The sequence below is a fragment of the Petromyzon marinus genome, chromosome 39, assembly GCF_048934315.1.
Source record: "Petromyzon marinus isolate PM22_M1 ecotype Great Lakes invasive population chromosome 39, UKy_Petmar_22M1.pri1.0, whole genome shotgun sequence".
NCBI classification, from domain to species: Eukaryota; Metazoa; Chordata; class Hyperoartia; order Petromyzontiformes; family Petromyzontidae; genus Petromyzon; species Petromyzon marinus.
In genome coordinates, this window is record NC_133705.1 from 2,055,342 (window position 1) to 2,075,884 (window position 20,543).

Consider the following 20,543-nt stretch of genomic DNA (forward strand, 5'->3'; position numbering starts at 1 on the left):
AAAAGAGGAAAACAGCAGGAACGACGTGAATACATCATCGCCATGCAGCAGTCTACGCCCGTCAATTTCTCACAGCGGTAGTAAGGTCCTTAGGTGTCTGGGAGCACAAGGCAGGTGCAGGTGGGTGAGTCATAATTTCCATCCCTGACGCCAAAACTTATTTCAGGCTGTGCAAGAGATAATGACATGGGTTAATTGTCACACAAGCCAATTAGAAAGCTGCCATGCTGTTAATGGTTAGTAAACTGAACTCACAGACCAGAGGTCGCTAAATGGGCACACCACAGTTAGCTGATCGGCAAGTCACGTGTGATGCAGCAAAGTGTGGCTTTCAGCCGGCTCTTCCAACACATCTGGTCAACGTGGAAAAGTAGAATATGGGACCTTCCTGGTGTGGACTAATCAGTTTCAAAGACAATGCATATATTATCAGAGCATGTTTGCATGTTCACCACAAGTACGTGTGGTTAATGCAGACAGGATTCCTTGAATGAGGATTCTGTTTGGTGTTTTAACATCTTGACACCAGTTGTATTGCCAGAAAGGGTAAAACCTATTGTTATATGGAAAAGTAGACCAAATACTCGTAAAGAGTTCGCTCTCATAAAAGTCTTTTCACCAGCGGTGGTGTGACCAAGCAATTGCAGAGCTGCACTTTTATATAAGTCAGGTCAGAGCCAGATACACATTGGAGGATAAACATCCCACGGTGGCTGGGCAATTGTTGTGCAATAATGTCAGGTCAAACTTACTTAGGATATTTACAGGTGCGTTTTATTCATGCCGTATATATTAATGCACACATTGTGTAGTAGTGGTATTATTATTAAACTCACCTTTAATGACGATGACCATAAACATGATTAAGAGTGTGACTATTAATGAATGTGCGACTGTACGATGTGGACGTAGCGGAGGGGCCCCCCACGGTGAGCGGTGACGCAACGCGCGCAGTGGCCCGCGTCACGTGGTTGGCACCTCACGTGCACAGAGCGAGGCAGGCAGAGCCAGAGGGGGGCGGCGTTGCCTAGGCGACGTTGGCGTCCTCGCGGTCTACTCCACGGTCAAGCTGCGTGTCACTTGGTGACCCCCCCACCGCCTCTTACTGGACACCTGTGAGTGAGAGCTTGATAGCGCTTCGGATTTTGATTCCGAGTACAGTGTGCACAGCACCTGTACGGCGAGTCCTCGTTTAACGCAGTAGATGCGTTCCTGAAAAGTGCCGTGCTAAGCGAAAACTATTTCCCCCGTAATGAATGTCCAAGCGCAGTCAGAATTGGGTTACAAACAACTTGAGGGGACGCCGCCGCGTTACCGTCTCGTCTCGCTCAACCGCGCAGCTCAAGAAAGTAGTTCGGCGTCGACCGCTCACAAGTCGCCTTATGGCGGTGCGCGTTCCCTAAATGAAGGCAACCGCGTTATAGCGTGAACACGCGGGACAGACCCAGTTGTCGTGTGCGGGTCAACTCCCTGAGATAAACTTGCTGCCGACTTCATGCGTTGTATACGCCCAGTGCTCAGCCAATTGTTGTGAGCTTCGCTCCTCTGCCCTCTGTTGTTAATGGAGGGAGACTGCACCCAACTGCCAAGTATCATCCTTCGCGAGCCTCTTCAAAATGCTCATCTTGACACCGCTGGAAGCAGTCATCGACCTTGACCTCACCCCGCTTGCACCAATCGCACAACATCACAGCGTTGACTCTCAACTGTTGCTTGTGTAGAGGGGGTCAGATTGTCCAGACATTCGGTTGATACTAATAGGGTTTATTTGCCAGTATTGTAGATTATTTGAATTACATTTGCTTGGGCGTCAGGGTGGTGCAGTGGTCACGCCCGTGCATGGGATCTTCTGAAGGAGTGCCTGGTTTCGCTTTCCTAATTCTGGTCCCTTTCTCTGCAAGGGTTTACTCCCATAGCAAAACAACAACAAACACATACAATGTAACTGGTACTAGCCAAACATCTGGGATTATTTTTGTTATGCTGCCTTGCCCAAAATGGCATTTGGTGATAAAAAAAATTTGGCAGGAATTGATGCACTAATGCAATTTGAACTCTTATATATTTTTATTTCATGACTTGCTTAGCGTTCATATTCTTGGTTCTTTCCGTAAAGTCACGTAAATAGAAAACAAGAAAAAATTCAAATTAAAGATTTTTTTTTTTAAATAACAAATAAAAAATAAATTTAAAATAAAAGCAAAAAACCCAGGAAGTTTCAATCGCAACACAAGCGGTCTTTATTTTATTGTTTTTTGTTTTCTATTTACGTGACTTTACCGAAAGAACAAGAATATGAATTCCTGCAGTCACGAAAGTTAAGTCAAAATTTGCTTCGCGTTCCGTTACTTTGCCCTCCCATCTGTTTGTACTGTTGTTTGTTGTTGTAAATTTCTGACTCGCCCCGACTGGACATCTGTGAAAAAAAGAGCTTCATAGCTCATCAGATTCGTCCAGCCTAATTAAAGATTCTGATTCGGACATTAACTGACCCAGTTTTCGCGTGGAGATCACGGCCAGGATGCGGAACAAAGGGACCACCGGTCACACTCACGTGGAATGCCTAGGGCATTGCACAGCATTTAAATGGACTAGTTTCGTGAGATTTAGTGGTGGCTTAGGGAAGGCCTTTATTCAACAATGTATATCATGTATATCATGGCCGATAAGAATTTTTATAGTCATACACCATAGCCCACGATTTCCTGCACCGTTCATTCACTTGAGGAGACTGCGCATGGTGGAGATGGATGACCCTCGGTATCCTGTCCCAAAGTGATTCCAGTGGTTCAGGTAGTGGAAGAGTTGCTAGAGCTTCTGGCTCTTGCCGAAGCCTTGTGACTTTGGGATGAGAGCGTGGTAGGATGAGTGAAGCGTGGAGCTAAAGCTCCTGGAACATCCTGTACCCAAACAACACCAAACATTCAAAATCTTACAATGCTGCTGTTCCAGCACGAACAACATAACAATGAACAACATTTTCACAAATTCAACGTAATGCAGGAAATTGAGTGGCTTGAGGTTAATTTCAATGTCAGAGCACCGAGCCAATGCCATTGAGGTCCTCCGTTCAAAATTCAGTGAGCCATCTATCAACAAACGTTCCTGCGAATTGAGGGCAGGAATGCTGTGGTCTCAACTTGGTCACCAATGGCTGCACAGTAAACATCATGTCAAATGTGTTTTTGTTCACTGAAGCATATCCCAGCTCTGAGGGTTTGAATTCCATTTGACGTGTAATGAATTATCTTCAGCTTGGATTTCTGGTAAAGCACATCAGTGGCAACTTGTCTCTGAACCAGGGGTTCCTTGTTCGACAAACTGTGTTTCTGGAACATTCAAGCATCCTCAAGTGCCGTGGATAAGTAAGAGTTTTATCGTTCCACTATTGTTTTGTGCACCGTATCAGCTTTAACAGGATTTGCCAAAAAAGCCTTAGCAAGGAAGGATGAGTCTTTGTAAGTTAGCAAATAGAGAGGGTGGAGACCTCAGCATGTAGACATCTCAACCACAACTCTACCTGGACTCTGTTATTTATTTAATGAGCCAGCCCTTGCCACACTGAGGTTATACGAATGAACCTTGCATGCCACAGACAGGGCAGTGAACGGCAGTTGCTGCTATTGTTTTGGTTGTTTGTAGTTTTTTCTTACCCAGCGATGGCAAGCTCGTACTCCGAGTGCCCATAGAAGGAGGCTGGGTCAAAGATGACGGGCCCTTCATTTATCTCTGCAGCGTTCCCAGTCCATAGGTCACCGTGGAGCAGTGCCGGAACCACCTCTACGTCCCGGAAAAAATCCCCCAACCGAAGCTGCACACCACGCAAAAAACAACACCACTTTATTCATGATAACGTTTTTTTCGAGTTAGATCGCATAAATTTACATGCGTCGTACACCCACTCCAATTGCCATTAGGCAATTGCCAGAAGTCAGAACGCTTCTGGCAATTGCTTGATGATGCTGGTTGTAATCACCAGCGAAAGGTCGTACTCGTTTGAAAATGTTCTGTGTTTCCTCTCTAACACACAAGAGTGCCGAGCAATAACATAAATGGCACGTTCTGTTCATGTCAGAAACATTACTAATGGGCTGTGTTGGGTGGATGTGGGTGTACGACGCATTTACACTTACGCTATCTAAGCCAAAAAAAACTTTATCATGAATAATATTGGTCGCGAAAGCCTGCGTGTGAAACACCACTTTACCTTTAAAGTCACCTCGAAAACCCACTGCGATCAAATGGGTTTCCCATATGGCTGTGCACATGATGAGCTACACTGCTGCATGTATTAACTCTTTCCTGCTCCGAGATGACTGCAAGTTGCGGGGTGCATCCCGTTCACCGCTGAATCTCGTGTACGTCATCGGAACGTAATAGGAAGTAAATATTAAATAACTTTATCGGTACCGAGGATCCCACTTTACCTTTAAAGTCACCTCGAAAACCCACTGCGATCAAATGGGTTTCCCATATGGCTGTGCGCATGATGAGCTACACTGCTGCATGTATTAACTCTTTCCTGCTCCGAGATGACTGCAAGTTGCGGGGTGCATCCCGTTCACCGCTGAATCTCGTGTACGTCATCGGAACGTAATAGGAAGTAAATATTAAATAACTTTATCGGTACCGAGGATCCCACAAGGCCGTGCGGGGAAGGCGTGTAGCACAGTTTGGTACCAGCTATAATAGAGTGCTGTCCTGTCGCTACGGTGCTCTGCGGCGAGTACAATGTCTTTAAAAACAACGGCGCTATGCCTCTCTAAATAAAATTACCGCTGAACCGCTTGCGCGTTCCGAGATTCGGTGGTGAACGAGACCCATCCTGAAATGAGCAGTCGTCTAGGAACAGGAAAGGGTTAAGGGCGAGAGTGAAACAGCTTACGAACCTGAAGTCGAGACCAGAGCTCGCGGGTTTCCCGTTCACCGTAGTCCTTCTCTATCATGTCCAGCTGAAGCTGCAGTCGCTGCCGTGAGAAGAACGTCACCCAGTCCTCCTGCCACTCATTCAGCTGGTGGCATTAATATAGTTTTATTACGGACATTTAGAAACATAAGCAAATAATACCTACTTTATTTGGCCAATCCTTGACCTAAAACAGTGATATTCACTCATTTTCGGAGGGGGGCCACTTTCGCGAATAAGACATTATCAGTGAAAGAGCCATCTCACATTTGAAACCATTGGGGGGTTTGACAGCATGATGGGGTGTTTTAACTTGTGTGTTGTCGGGGACTGCACGTCAGGGGTCGCAGTAAAAAGAACACCAGGGACTGCCACCGGCCCGCGGGCCTTGCAATGAAGAACACGGACTTAAGATGTCACCCAAAAACGTTGAATTTTACGTACAAATGGCTGGGTAATTCTTAAGACATAATTCGACACTCATGTTATGTACCGATTATCATGCTGTAGTCTTTGAACATCTCATTTTAGCCACCAATTGATATCCTCATAAAAAATTACAACAGCATTGATCCTAACGATAGGTTCTGCGCTTAATTCCAGCACCTCCGTTTAGCACGGTTGGCTATGTACGGTGGAAAGGAAGTTCAACATACATTCATACAAGTCTGTCAAACCCGGCTGAGTGTAATTGGTAATTAGCGAAAACATAACTGATTATGTGAACACTGGTTATGCGAGATCGATCTCTGCGGGAACTTGAGTGACATCTGGTGATGTCAGTTGTAACTGTGTGCCCTGTTATCAATGGTACAACTGTGTGCAATGGAAGAAAATATATGCATTTTTTAATCAAATATATTGTTTTATAAATTTGTGTACTTATGCAAGATAAAATGTACGTCAATCTAGTTCTTCTTAAAATGTAACCTTAAACCAATGTTACCATCATCAGTGGTTAATAGACTATTACACAAAGGACTCTCATATTTCTACGATGTAATACTAATTAGACTGACATCTGAACAACAGCTGATTTCACCGCTCCATTACAAAACTAATTTAATCAAGTAAACATTATTGCCGCTCCTATAAAACTTTGGTCACCCAGGCTGTCCTTCAACAAAAGGGTATATTAAATCTATAATATGCTTTTTTCTGGGTTAGATCGCATAAAAATAAATGAGCCGTTAAACCTACCACCACCTAACAGCCAATTAGTAAGGTTGTCACGTAAACGGAACATGCCAATCCGCTACTAGTACAGCAAACTGAAGTGTTGGAGAGAAAATCCACAACATTTACAATCTGAGTATGACGTTTCGCCAGTATTTACAACTATCATCATTAGGTGGACAGCCAAATTCGTAGAGAAATCCTCCTGTTTCATTCCTTGGAGGGATAGATGTAATGACGTCACTTGTGAGCCCTTCACGAATTGGAATGTTCTGTTTATGTGACAAACCTTACGAATTGGCTGTGTCGGTGGCGGGTATAACGACAAATTTATATTTCAACGATCCAACCCAAAAAAAACGATATTATGGATATTGGCCGGGAAAGCCTACGTGTTAAACGAGTATATTAAAATTTAAATGGGCTACAACCAGTTTCATGACTTTAAAGCGGAGATCACATGTGGGATGTAACCACAGCATATAGCCGTATGAAACCCACATACTCTACATCCTCCTGCCCAGGGTCCATACCTGTTGGGAGAAATTCAAGACTGAAATTTGTATCAAAATCTGTAAAGCACATGAGAACCTTAATTTAGCAGTCTCAAACTGACTGGGACCCTGTCGTGACGGAGCAGCTGAACATTTCACAAAATCATCAACGCATATACAGATATATACCAAGGGTGACCAACTTTCCTGACCCTACCAGCAGCATACCATAATCTTCAGATGGCCGCGGGAGCCACAAGAGATAAAGATTAGCCATACAGAAGTTGACCCGTGTTGACTGGCTGTGGAATTTTGAGTTTAGAAATCTCAGTGCCCTGGGAGTACTCATGGCCTGGCTCCGATACCAGATTGTTCTCACTTCATATAAAGTTAAATTGAAGAGTTACAAATTAGCAGCGCCTCTGCAGAGCCACACTTGAACTGCCCAGGAGCCACATGCAGATGCCGAGCGATGGTCTGGCCAACCATGGTATTTTCTGTACATTATAGACTTGGAAATCTAGCGTATATACAAAAATTAGCTGGAAACATTTATTTTAGAATTTACTCTATTGCCCTTTAATGAATGAATAGTAAAACTACATGAACTCTCTCCTAAAGCCTTCTTTTGGCTAGCAGACCTTGACATTTATCTCCTGAACATATTGAGATTATATTCTTGGTTCTTTCGGCAAAGTCACGTAGAAGGGAAATAATACAAATAAAACATAATATAATAAAATTCTCACGACATTTCGGCCACAACGCAAGCAGCCGTCCTCAGGTGAAGAAACAGAGCTGTCGGAAAGACAGCGTCTTAATGAACACTGCCCAGTGTTCACTGCCCAATGAACACTGCCCAGTGTTCACTGCCCAGTGTTCATTAAGACGCTGTCTTTCCGACAGCTCTGTTTCTTCATCTGAGGACGTCTGCTTGCGTTGTGGCCGAAACTTCGTGAAAATTTTATTATATAATGTTTTATTTGTATTATTTTATTATTTCCCTTCCACGTGACTTTACCGAAAGAACCAAGAATATGAATCCCTGCAGTCATGAAAGCTTTAAATCGAAAAATATTGCGATTAGCAAAAATATAAAGGGACGCAATGTTGAATGCTCTAAGTCTCCTTTGCAGAAGAGTTTGCCCTGATGGACTTAAATACAGATACTTTTAATAGCCATAATTCATATATTACCCAACATAATTCATATTCTGAAAAGTACATTGCACACACATGAACAATACAGTTCCCTTCATCACAAAGATGGCTAAAACAAAGAGATGAATGTGATTAGGTGTGGAAAATCATGACCGCTGGCTGGCTGGTTGTGTTCATGTATGAAATAATGACAGCATGTGTCTATCTCATTCACCAGCTCAATCGCTTGATTTTTACGATTAATAAACAGCTGTATGAAATGTGTGTTTGTTTACAGATATTCATTAGATCCGATTAGCATGCCTACTCTCAGTGCGAAGGAATGTCAACATAATACATAGTTGACATGATGCTAGGGTTGGATCAGTGGGCCTAGTTTTACACATGTTTTACATTTTCATGATTCAATACCGATAGTTTTCTCTTCCTTGTGAAGCCTCTCTCCAATCTTCCTGTTGTGAAGGTGCATTTCAGCCAGATGCTGCCCCAACAAGCCTGAGCCCCTGTCAGAGTGTACAACACAATAGACCTGTCAAAGAAAACATTAACTTTATCATGTCAACAAACCCCAAGTAATAATTCATATGCAAACTAAACTACATCATATTTGTCCAGGTGGTCTGTGGCCGAGAACCTCGCTGGAAAATACGAATATATCAGTTCACATTCTGGTTTGGGCGACTCAAAACAATATTCTTCTGGGGTTTATACAATGTGTGTTACTTTCTGGGAAGTCAATCCTATGTAGACTATAAATGAAACCATTTTTTATTTTACAAGAGCTATTTTTCAGAACCGACCTGGCCACAAATGATAGCCTAACGAAGTGGCTTATCACATGGAAATTTATAGCAGCCAAATGCTCAAAATACTCATGTTTCTAAATGTGCAGGGAAAAACTGGAGAAACTGGAGAAAAACCTGCACGACCACGGGGAAAACATGCAAACTTCAAATATACAGCAGGCGTCAAGGTCGGGATCCAACCTACGAAGTTCAATATACCAGGCGAGGTAGTTAACATCTCCTAGCCACCATGGCGCCCCATTCTCTGACTTATCCACCCACCCACCCACTCGTAAAGCCACCCACCCACTCACCCTGCCACGTACTGAATCTCTAAACCAACAACTCAACCACCCACCCACTCACTCACCCTGCCACGTACTGAATCTCTAAACCAACAACTCAACCACCCACCCACTCATCCAACCTCTCACTTACTAAACCAGCCACTCACCAACCCACCGACCCACTCATCCACCTATTCACTTAAAATAGTTCAACTACAATTGAATTATTTTAAATTCACCAGGTAAGGCCCACTGAGCTATACAGATCCTTGTCGGAAACGACGTGGCAAACAAATGATAGCTCAAAGAAGTGGCTTATCACGTGGACATTTATAGCAGCCAAAGCCTCTAAATGTATATTTCTAAATATGCATGAAAAACTCGGAGGTCCCAGAGAAAAATCCATGCAACCACAGGGAGAACATGCAAACTCCAAATATACAGACGTCACGATCGGGATCGAACCCACGATGTCCTATACAAATGGCGAGGGCGTTAACATTCCGCTACCCTGGCGCTCCACTCTGACTCAGCCTCCCACCCACCCACTCAAACACCCAGCCAAGCACTCATGAACCCAATCACCCTGGCACCCACTCAATCGCGAAACCCACTCACTCATCAACACACCCAGCCACTCACTTAAGCACTTACCTACGAACCCACCTGCATACCCCCCACTCACTAACTCAACGACCCACTTCACTCAACACTCCACTAACCCACCCACTCACCTATTCACGCCCCAAATCACACACTGACCCATCCACCCACTTAATCTATAACTCACGCACTCACCCACCCACATGCTCACCAGCCACTTATCTACTCACCCACCCACTCATCCTGCCACCTACTCAACCTCTAACCCACCCACGCACCGAACTACCCACCTACCCAATCACCCATCCAATAAACTACAACTAAACTATTTTGTCATTTACCAGGTAAGCCCCACAGAGCTATATAAACCATTTTAGAAGTGATCTGGTTACAACTGATACGTGAACGAAGTGGCTGATCACGCTGACATTCATTGCAGCCAAATCTTCTAAACAAATCTTGACTCTAAATGCGGAGGGATAAATCTGGAGGACCGGGAGAAAGATCCACGAGGACACAGGCAAAAACATTAAAACTCATAATATACAGGCAGCAGGGTCAGAATCGAATACACGATTTCCTGTATACTCAGTGAGGTAGTTAATATCTCACCATAGTGGCACCCCGCTCTCTGACCCACTCACCCAATTACACACTAACTCACCCACTCAACCTCCCACATTAACTTACCCACCCACCAGTCACTCCCCCATTCACCCAACCACCCCCTCACTCACCCAACCACGCACCAACTCACCTACCCACTAACTCACCCACCCATCTTCTCCCGCACTCAGCCAGCCACCCGCTCAATCACGTGCCGACTAACTTACTCACACACTCACCGACCAATACACCCATTCACCCACTCACTTACCCACCCACAATCTCACTACCCAAGCCAACCACCCAGCCCCTCACTCACCCACTTATTCAATCACTCACTACCCCACACACTCACCCAACCACTTGCTCACCTACCCATACGCTAACCCAACCACTCACTCACCGACTCACCCACCCACTAACTCATCAAAATTAATTCTCAACCACTCACCCAACCACCCACGCAATCTCATACCCACTAACTCACTCACCTACCCATTTATGCACTCACGCACCCACTTACTCACTCACTCACCCACCCACACAGTCAATCACTCACCTACATACCTACCCACTAATACTCACCCACTCATCCAACAACGAACTCACCAACCCACCCGTCGACTCACTCACTCAGGTACTAACCCACTCAACTTCTAACCCACACACTAACCACCTAACCACCTACCCACACACTCACTCACTCACCCACACACTCACTCACTCATCCACCCACCCAAACATCCACTCACCCACCCACTAATTCACCCACCCACTCACTCCCTCATCCATCCACTCACCTACTCGCCCATCCACTCACTTACTCAATGAGCCACTCACCTTCTCACCCAGTACTTACACATCAACTGACCCTGCCACCCACTCAATTTCTAACCCACCCACTAACCCAACCAGCTGCCCACTCCCTCAGCCACTCACCTACTTACCCACCCCACTTACACATCCACTTACTCTGCAAATCCACTCAATTTCTAATCCCCCACTCACCCAACCACCCGCCCACTCATCTACTCACCCATTACCACGGAATTATTCACCCACCCATCAGTCAACCACCCAATAATTCAACCACTCACAAACTAAATCACCTATTAATTAAACCACCCACTACCTCAACCACCCAATAACTTAACCACCGAGCCACTCACCCACTCAGCAAGCCACCCACTACTATATCTCTAACCCAATATCTCACTCACCCACCGCCCACTCACCTACACACGTATGCACTCACTCACACACCGCTCACTCACCTACACACTAAATTATGTTTATTTTACCAGGTGAGGCCCAATGAGCTACATAGCTCGTTTTCAAAACAACCTTCACCACAAATAAACCGACCATTAAAATTATTAGACTGATCATTTCTTTGTCAGTGGGCAAACGTACAAAATCAGCAGAGGATCAAATACTTTTTTCCCTCACTGTACATTGCGGGGGTCACAAAAATATCTCCAAAATCCTGAATAAACACAAGATCCAGGTCCGATTCAACACAGTACAAAAAATCCGTGATCTGGTTCCATCTGTAAAGGATGTGGTTCCAGACATACAGTACCCGGGCGTTTACAAACTAAAGTGCCTCTGTGGTAGCAGCTACATTGAAGAAACCATACGACATATATGGGACCCCATCCGCGAACATAAAGCAGACTTGAAACACGGTAGGACGAACTCCTCTGCCGTGGCAGATCACTGTTATAATTCAGTGGGCTCACATGACATTGACTTCTCCAAGACAGAGGTTCTTTGCAAGCCAACCGGCTACCATGAGAGATTCGTTCATGAGGCCATCCACATATACAAGCACAGAGACAATTTCAACCGAGAAGATGGATTCTGGCTTAGTAACCATTGGAAAGATGTTTTAAACCATTTCGGTTCTTAATTGATTGTATTTTATGGTGATTTTCAGACCACAGCCCTTTCGCTGGCACTGCCTCTTAATACTTCTCACACCACGGTCAATGGTATGGTTTACAACATGTAGTATAATAATTAATAGTATAACATTGTAATGTTTAACATAACTCATAAGGCAATATATAGCATCGTAATTGCATAATGAATATACATCAGTGTGGTATATAGTTGGGTTCATAGAATAAGACATAGTGTAATATCACAAGTCTAATAGTTTATAATCTAAAGTATAGGGTAGTGTAAAGTAACGCATTGTATAATTCAAAAGTGGAATTTGTCTATGATATGATGTTATACCATGTACTTTAGATTGGAAGGTATAATATTGTATTATATAGTAGTCCAGTTTACAGCATAGTCATAAGGCAACTCAGGACACAACAGCGCACCTTGGCTGTTGCACTTGCCCCTTTTCTTGTTTCCTCTCTGCCTGTGTTCCCAGCCCCCTCCCTCCTCCTCTCCGGAGGTGATGCAGGTAACATGCAAATTCATATTTTAACTCCGCCCACACAGCTTAATAGACGCGGTCCTTGCATGTCAGCGTTCATTCAAGCTCTGTCTTCCAGACAGACCTGTCTCTTCACTTGAAGAAGGCCACTTGTGTTGTGGCCAAAACGTCGTGAGAATTTTATTGTCTTATTTTATTTTATTATTTTATTCCCATTCTACGTGACTTTACCGAAAGAACCAAGAAGATGAATCCTTGCAGTCATGAAAGCTTTAAACTGAAATTTACTTTTTATTTCACCAGGCAAGGCCCATTAAGCTATATAGATCCTTTTCAGAATAGACCTGGCTACAAATGATAGATATACGAGTGGCTTATCACAGATACATTTATTGCAGCCAAATCCTCTAAACGCGTGTTGCTTCTAAATGCAGAGGGAAAAACCTGAGGTTCTAGAACAAAATCCAGGCGACCACGGGTGAGAACTTGCAAACTCCAAATATACAGGCGACAGGGTCGGGATCGAATCTACCACCTCCTGTATACTAGGCAAAATAGTGAACATCTCACCACCTTGGCGCCTCACTCTCTGACTCAACCATCCACTCACTTACACGCTAACTTACCCACTCAACTTCCCATGTTAAATTACCCACCCAGCCGTCACTCACCCATTCACTCACTCACCCAACCTGTCACTCACCCCTCCGCTTACCCACCCACTCACTCATTAACGTGCCCACCTATCTTCCCAACCACTCACCCAGCATCCCACTCAATCTCATACCAAACTAATCTACACACACCCACTCACTTATGCACTCGCCCAACCACCCACTTACTCCCTCATGCACTCACCAACCCACCCACCCATCTGCTCACTCACACACCCACCCCATCAATCACCCACCCACTAACTAACACCCACACACTCACCTACTCACCCACTCACCGACCCAGCACTCACTCACCGAGCCACTCAATTGCTAACCCACCCACTTACCCACCCGCCTGCCCACTCACTCACCCACCCACCTGCCCACTCACTCACCCAGTCACTAACGCACTCACTCAATGTATAACCCACCCACTACCCACCTAACCTCCCTCCCACACACTCATTCACCCAACCACATACCCACCCACACTCACCCATACACTCACCTACTCGCCCAGCTGCTCAATAATTTACCGAGCCACTCACCTAATTACCCAGCCACGCACCTACTCACTCACCCACTTACACATCCACTCACCCTGCCACCCACTCCATTTCTAACCCACACACTCACCCAACCACCTCCCACTCCCTCAGCCACTCACCGACTCACCAAATCACCCACTACCCAAATAACTAATCATCCACCCACCCATCACTCAACCAAACAATAATAAAGCCACCCAATAATTAAACCACCCATTAACTCAACCACCCACTAACTCAACCAGGTTTATTTTACCAGGTCAGGCCCACCGAGCTATAAATATCGTTTTCAGAAGCACCATCGCCAAAAATTATAGCTCAAAAAAGTGGCTTATCATGTATACATTTATAGCAACCAACTCCTCTAAATACATGTTTCTAAATGTGGAGGGAAATATACAGGCATTAGGGTCAGGATCGAACCCACAACCTTCTGTATACGAGGCAAGGTAGTTAACATATCGCCACTGTGGCCCCCCACTATATGACTCTCCCACCCACTAACCCACACAGTCACCCACTCACTTAAACACCCACCGTCACATGCATCCAGGCACTGACTCACCCAGCCACTCAGTACCCATAAACCCACCCAGGCACTCACCCATGCACTTGCCCACTCATCCACCCACCCAATGATCCACACACTAAACTAAATTTTGAATATTTTTTTTTATATTTTACCAGGTCAGGCCCACAGCAAAATAGATATTTTTCAGAAGCCACGTGACGACAAATAACAGTTCAATGAAGTGGCTTTTCACGTAGAACGTTATAGCAGTCACATTCTATAAATGCATGTTTCTAAATACGGAGGGACAACCCGGAGAACCCGGAGAAAATTCCACCTGACCATGGGGAGAAGATGCAAACTCCAAATGTATACAGGCTTTAGGGTTGGGGGGAACCTACGAACTCCAATATACCGGGCGAGGGAGTTAACATCTCGCCACTGTGGCGCCTCATTATCTGACTCACCCACCAACTCAACTACTAAAGCCACCCACACACTCACTCACCCACTCACAAACCCACTCACTCACTAACCCACTGACTCATCAACACACCAAGCCACTCACTCAAGAACTTATCTATGCACCCACCTACACACCCACTCACTCCAAATATACAGACATCAGGGTCGGGATCGAACCCATGACCTAGTTTATAAAAGACGAGGCAGTTAACAACTCGCCACCATGGCACTCCACTCTCTGGCTCAGCCACCTACTCACCCACCCACTCACAAACCCACCCACTGGATCTCAAACACACTCACTCACTCACCAATTTACCCACCCACTCACCCTGACACCCACTCAATCTCCAACTGACCCACCCATGCACTCAAAATCCCACCTACCCACTCAACCATCCAATAAACTGAAACTAAACAATTTTTTTTATTTTACCAGGTAAGGCCCACAGAGGTATATCAAGTGACCTGGTTACAAATAATAGGTCGACGAAGTGGCTTATCACGTAAACATTTATTGCATTCAAATCCTTTAAACGCATGTTGATTTGAAATGCAGAGGGAAAACCCGGCTATTCTAATGCACACAATGGACCGGAAGGACAAGCGCAAAGGGTTCGCATAATGCGCATGCATAATGTACGTTGACTCATTAATCTCCCCCCCCCTCCCCACTTTGCATCAAGAGCGCCAAAGTGTGGTCACCACATCTATGCCTCTTTATAAGGAACGAAACAGACTAACTTCTCCACAAATCTGGCTGTCGCCTGATGAACCTATTGTAATTACTGGCGAAAAGTTGTACTCAGATTGTAAATGTTGTGGCTTGACTCTCCAACACAACGGTGTGCTGTACTAGTTACAGATTGGAATGTTCTGATTACGTGACAACCCTTACTAGTTGGCTGTGTCGGGTGGTGGTGGGTTTTAACGACACATTTATATATTTACGCGATCTAACCCAAAAAAAAACCTCTATTATGGATAATATTGGTCGCGAAAGCCTACGTGTAAAACAAACCCCAAGGAATCAAAAAAATCGACGCGACCACGGAAGAAGATGAAAACTCCAAATATACAGGCTTCAGGGTCGGGATCGAATTGATTACATCTTGTATTCTGGGCGAGGGAGTTAACATCTCGCCACTGCGGCGCCTCATTATCTGACTCACCCACCCGCTCAACTACTAAAGCCACCCACACACTCACTCACCCACTCACAAACCCACTCACCCTGCCACCCACCCACTCATACAAATCGGGCATCAATACCGTTCGTTTGAATGATCTGTGAAACGCAGAATATTGCAGATAAAATCGGACATTTTGAGCTTGCTGCCGGATCGATTGAGTGGAATCAATACAATTAGTCTCGATTCACGATCAACAAAGACCATATATAGGAAAATCTCTGATCGGTGATTTTGATTGCATCATATTGCAGCGCCCCTTTGATGATGTTATAAAGCACTTGCCCCAACAGTCTGTTAAAGGCTACACGGGGGATCTTTGTGTGCGAGTAGCTCACAGATCCTTGAGAGATCTGGACACTGTCCGATCATCAGCGAGCTCCTCCGGCAGGCAAGACTGAGTTGGCTGTTGTCTGTGCATTAAGAGGTGTTAAATATCCCACGCAGAGGAGTCTGCTTACAGGACAGATAAAAGGTTCTTCACGTACCGTGCCCCGTGTCACCTGAACGTTAAATGGGGCCCCGGTAATTGAGTGTCCACCGCTGAATCATCTTTCACCATCACCACTCGTCCATGAAGGCCAATGCGACGAGGCCATAGATAGACGGCGCGTTATAACGGAGGGGGGGGGGACCAGGAGAAACGTCGTACTACGTGACATCACAACACCCTGCACACAACCGTAGTGGCAGATTAGGGTGCGCATCGTTAACGAATATGTGGTTTAAGTGGTTGAGAGTAGATGGGCGGGCACGCCATGGGCTGGAGTGGAGGTGGACTGATGCGGTACGGGAGAATGTGGAGCTGAGTGGGCTTTGCCGACGACTGGTACCAGCGGTGTCGGGATCGGCCTCTGCAAGGGAGGCTCGTGAAGGACGCTTCTACTGGGCAGTTGGAGACAGTCGCCCTCCACCAACAACAGAGGAGTGACGCTCACAACAACGCGCGGAACACCGGATGATGAATATGCAGCAATTTGGCACAGTACAGGGAACAGGTGGTGCATCTGCCAGTCATCTCAGTCAGCCAACCCATGGCACCTGGGTCTGTTCCAGGACCTCCGGTCAGCGAGCCTTCGACACTTCACGTGGCTTCAAAGTGCACCTGGCCTGGCACAGGCGCCGTGGTGACGTCACTGTCACTTATTGGCGAATGGCAACGGTCGATAAGGCGGCGGTGGTTGTGAGAAATGCCATTTGGGGGGGGGGGGGGCGCCAAACCTGACCAGCTGTAAACCTCACGTCGCCTCGCAGCCACACAGTGGCAACAGGGAGTTCTGGATGGGTGCAAGGGGTTGGTAATCCCCCTCCACCTTCAACTAAATAACCACACACGCGAGCCCTTGGGTCTCTCTGTGAGTCGATGGATCTGTGTGTGGTGAGTCTATGGGTTTCTGTGAGAGTCCGTGGGTCTCTGTGTGGTGAGTTTATGTGTCTCTGTTTTATGAGTCTATAGGGCTCTGTGCGAGTCTGTTTGATTCGGTGGTTCTCTGTGTGATGAGTCTATGCGTTTTTGTATGACTCTATGGGTCTCTATGTGGTGATTCTATGGGTCTGTTTGGTGAGTCTATGGGTCTCTGTGGTGAGTCTATGGGTCTCTGTGTGAGTATGGGTACGATTGAGTCTATGGGTATCTGTCTGGTGAGTCTATGTCTCTGTTTGGTGAGTCTATAGGGCTCTGTGAGAGTCTGTGGATCTGTTTGAGTCTGTGGTTCTCTGTCTGATGAGTCTATGGTTCTCTGTGCAAGTCTGAGGGTATGTGCGTGGTGAGTGTATAGGTCTATGTGTGATGACTCTATGGGTCTCTAAGTGATGGATATCTGTGGTGCACATTTCCTGGCACAAGCGCCGTGGTGTCGTCACCACCACTAAGTGGAGAATGCTCCTACCCCTGCTCCTGCTTGTTTTTGTGCTCGGGAAGGAGAGAGAAAACTAGACTAAGGTCCACTGAGCTAAACATCTCTTCTTCAGGAGCGACTTGGCACCAATGATAGCTCAACGAAGTGGCTCATCATCACAGTCACTAAAGTTTTAAGTCAAAACTTTAAACGAATGTTTCTAAATGTGGAGGGAAAAACCGGAGGACCCGGAGAAAAAGTCCACACGACCACGGGGAGAGACAGAGACACGCAAACTCCAAATATACAGCAGGCATCAGGGTCGGGGTCGAACCCACAACCTCCTGTACACCAGGCGAGGTAGTTAGGGGGGAAAGCAGAGACAGCGAGAGGGAGGAGAATTAGTCAAACTCACACTCAGTATTACTAACTAACCATGATACACTCACCATGATACTTACCATCATACTCACGCATTCACCATCATACTCACACACAAGCCCACACACATCAACAGTCGCCATTCACCACTACGTGGCGGTGATGTTCCCACAATAACTCAGGTGCCAAGGTTTGACGGCTGTGCCAGGCTAAGTTCAGGAGGAGGTCACGGGCCAGACTCAGGTGCCATGGGTTGACTGCTCTGCCTGGCTAGGTACAAGAGGAGGGCTAGACCCTGGTGCTATAGGTTAACTCGTGTGCCACCACCTGCACAACCACCACAATAACAAACACACAACAATAACCACGACCAACAACTGTAACCACAACTATAATTTAACCACAATTATAATTCCCATCAGCCACACGGCCCTCTGGGAGTGCCTCTCAACAGCAGCAGCAGGGCCGAGCTCTGCTTGAAGCAGCGCCGTGAACTCAGCAGAACGTGACGGCTGTGGGCCAGGCGCCTCCTCTGTCTCCCCCCACCGCCGCCGACGCCACTGCTGATGTGGACACACCGCGCGAGGTTCTCACCTTCAGGCTGAGTCGACGTAGAGGAGGCCCAGCGAGCCGCCGCTTCAGAAGCTTTCGCGAGCCACTTACGGTGGCCATGAGCGGGAAACCAAATCAGCCGCTCGCCACCCACAATCCACAGCGCGCGCCGCCTCCACTCGGCCCCGGCCTAAGCGGAAGTAGCAGCGGGGGAGGGGGGCGGGGCATGGGGGGCGGGTCACGAGGGGGAGGGCAGGGGGGGCAAGGGGGGGCATAGAGGGGGTTCGTTAGGTGGAGAAAAAGGGGGGGCATGGGGGGTTGTGAGGGGGCATGGGGGGTTGCGAATGTGGAGGGGCGGGGGGGGGAAGGGGGGTCACGAGGAGTGGCAGGGGGGGCAGGGGGGTAGTGAGGGGGAGGGAAATGGCGGACCATGGGGCGTGGTCGCGAGGGGGGGGGGCAGGGGGGGAGGAGCTCAGGTGTGAGGGGGAGGAGCTCATGGCTCTGACGTCACGGGGGGCGTGGTTACCTTGGACCACCCCCGCGTCTCGCGCCACGTGCTTCCCACTGGCAGTTTGGCCGTTAGAGAGACGCGGACCGACCCCAGAGCAGGAGTGGAACCGAGCTGTGGGTGAGTGGTGGCGGTGGTGGTGTGAGTCTCTCTGTGCGAGTCTGTGTGTGTGTGAGGCTATCTATATGAGTCTGTGTGTGTGTGACTCTCTGTGTGTGTGTGAGTCTCTCTGTGTGTGTGAGTCTCTCTGTGTGAGTCTGTGTGAGTCTCTGTGTGTGTGACTCTCTGTATGTGTGTGAGTCTCTGTGTGAGTCTGTGTGTGTGTGTAAGACTCTCTGTGTGTGTGTGACTCTCTGTGTGAGTCTCTGCGTGTGTGTGACTCTCTGTATGTGTAAGTCTGTGTGTGTGTGTGACTCTCTGTATGTGAGTCTCTGTGTGTGTGTGTGTGAGTCTCTGTGTGTGTGTGAGACTCTCTGTGTGAGTCTCTCTGTGTGTGTGAGTCTCTGTGTGAGTCTCTGTGTGTGTGAGTCTGTATGTGTGCGAGTCTCTGTGTGAGTCTGTGTGTGTGTGGAACGATCGTAGAGCTGACAGCGCGCCGCGCTATGAACCCGGCGACCCCGAGTTGGATTCCCTCTAAAGGCCAACAGCAGTAACGATTATCTGAACCGGTGCTGGGCCTCCCCTAGGTTGACTCAACCTCGAATGAGTACCTGGTGTGGTGTGTAAAGATCGCAACTGGGGAGACAAAGGCGGCCGGGCGTGGTGCTGGCAATCCAACCCCCTCGTGTGTCGTGCCGGCCTTCATACGTACTGCTGGCTAACAGCACTTGCCCCTACAGCCTGTTAAGTCTCTACGGGGATCTTTGTCTTTGGTGTCCCATACTGGCAGGGGGAGGAGTGGTGGTGTTAATGTTGGTGGTATTAGTGGTGGGGGTGCTCGTGATGGTGGTGGTGTTAGTTGTGTTAGTGATGGTGGTGTTAGTGATTGTGGTTGTTAGTAGTGGTGATAGTGGTGGTGTTACTGGTGTTAGTGATGGTGGTGTTGGTGTTGGTGGTATTTGTGATGGTGGTGTAAGTGAGGTGATCGGATGCCATGGTGGTCCCCATCTTTAAGAAGGGAGACCGCACAGACTGTAACAACTACAGGGGCATCTCACTCCTCAGTGTGCCGGGAAAGGTCCTGGCAAGGATTATTCAACACTGCCTTACCAGGCATGCTGAGGAGAGGCTTGTGGAGCCCCAATGTGGTTTCAGGAAAGGGTGGTCCTGCACAGATGCCATATTTTCTGTCCGTTTGCTAAAGCAGCGGTGTAGGGAATTCCAACAAGACCTACATCTCTGCTTTATTGACCTGGTAAAGGCCTATGACACCATCAGTAGGCCTGGGCTCTGGGTTCTTCGTGCTTTCGGAGTCCCTGACCCGCTGCTCACGATCTTTAAGGACCTTCATTATGGTGAGCGGACCCGGGTAAAACTACATT

The 20,543-nt window shown here is 47.0% G+C and overlaps 1 protein-coding gene across 2 annotated transcripts; it reads right to left on the reverse strand.

Annotated features, from left to right (window-relative positions):
• Positions 1-1,743: 1,743 nt before the first annotated feature.
• On the reverse strand, positions 1,744-18,764 carry LOC142930455 (fructosamine-3-kinase-like). Of its 2 annotated transcripts, XR_012946388.1 has the most exons (4): positions 18,597-18,764; positions 8,149-8,240; positions 4,890-5,012; positions 1,744-3,811 (listed from the first exon to the last, which is right to left on the reverse strand). XR_012946388.1 is itself a non-coding variant. In XM_076072811.1 (3 exons), exons 1-3 carry the CDS (start codon positions 18,672-18,674, stop codon positions 3,650-3,652), a joined length of 363 nt encoding a protein of 120 aa, XP_075928926.1. In that variant the 5' UTR covers positions 18,675-18,745; the 3' UTR covers positions 2,217-3,649. The 2 variants fall into 2 exon arrangements, 1 of the variants encoding a protein (XP_075928926.1); XM_076072811.1 differs by lacking the exon at positions 8,149-8,240 and having other exon boundaries at positions 2,217-3,811; positions 18,597-18,745.
• Between the last annotated feature and the right edge of the window lie 1,779 nt (positions 18,765-20,543).

Bases quoted from the DNA above. Each gene is read 5' to 3' on its own strand.
- LOC142930455 (XM_076072811.1), bottom strand. From the start codon at position 18,674: ATGGCCACCGTAAGTGGCTCGCGAAAGCTTCTGAAGCGGCGGCTCGCT. The intron at 5,013-18,596 runs GTGAGAACCTCG...TAATGCCACCAG, and splicing joins TACGTCGACTCAGCCTGAAG to CTGAATGAGTGGCAGGAGGA. The intron at 3,812-4,889 runs GTTCGTAAGCTG...CGTGGTGTGCAG, and splicing joins AGCTCTGGTCTCGACTTCAG to CTTCGGTTGGGGGATTTTTT.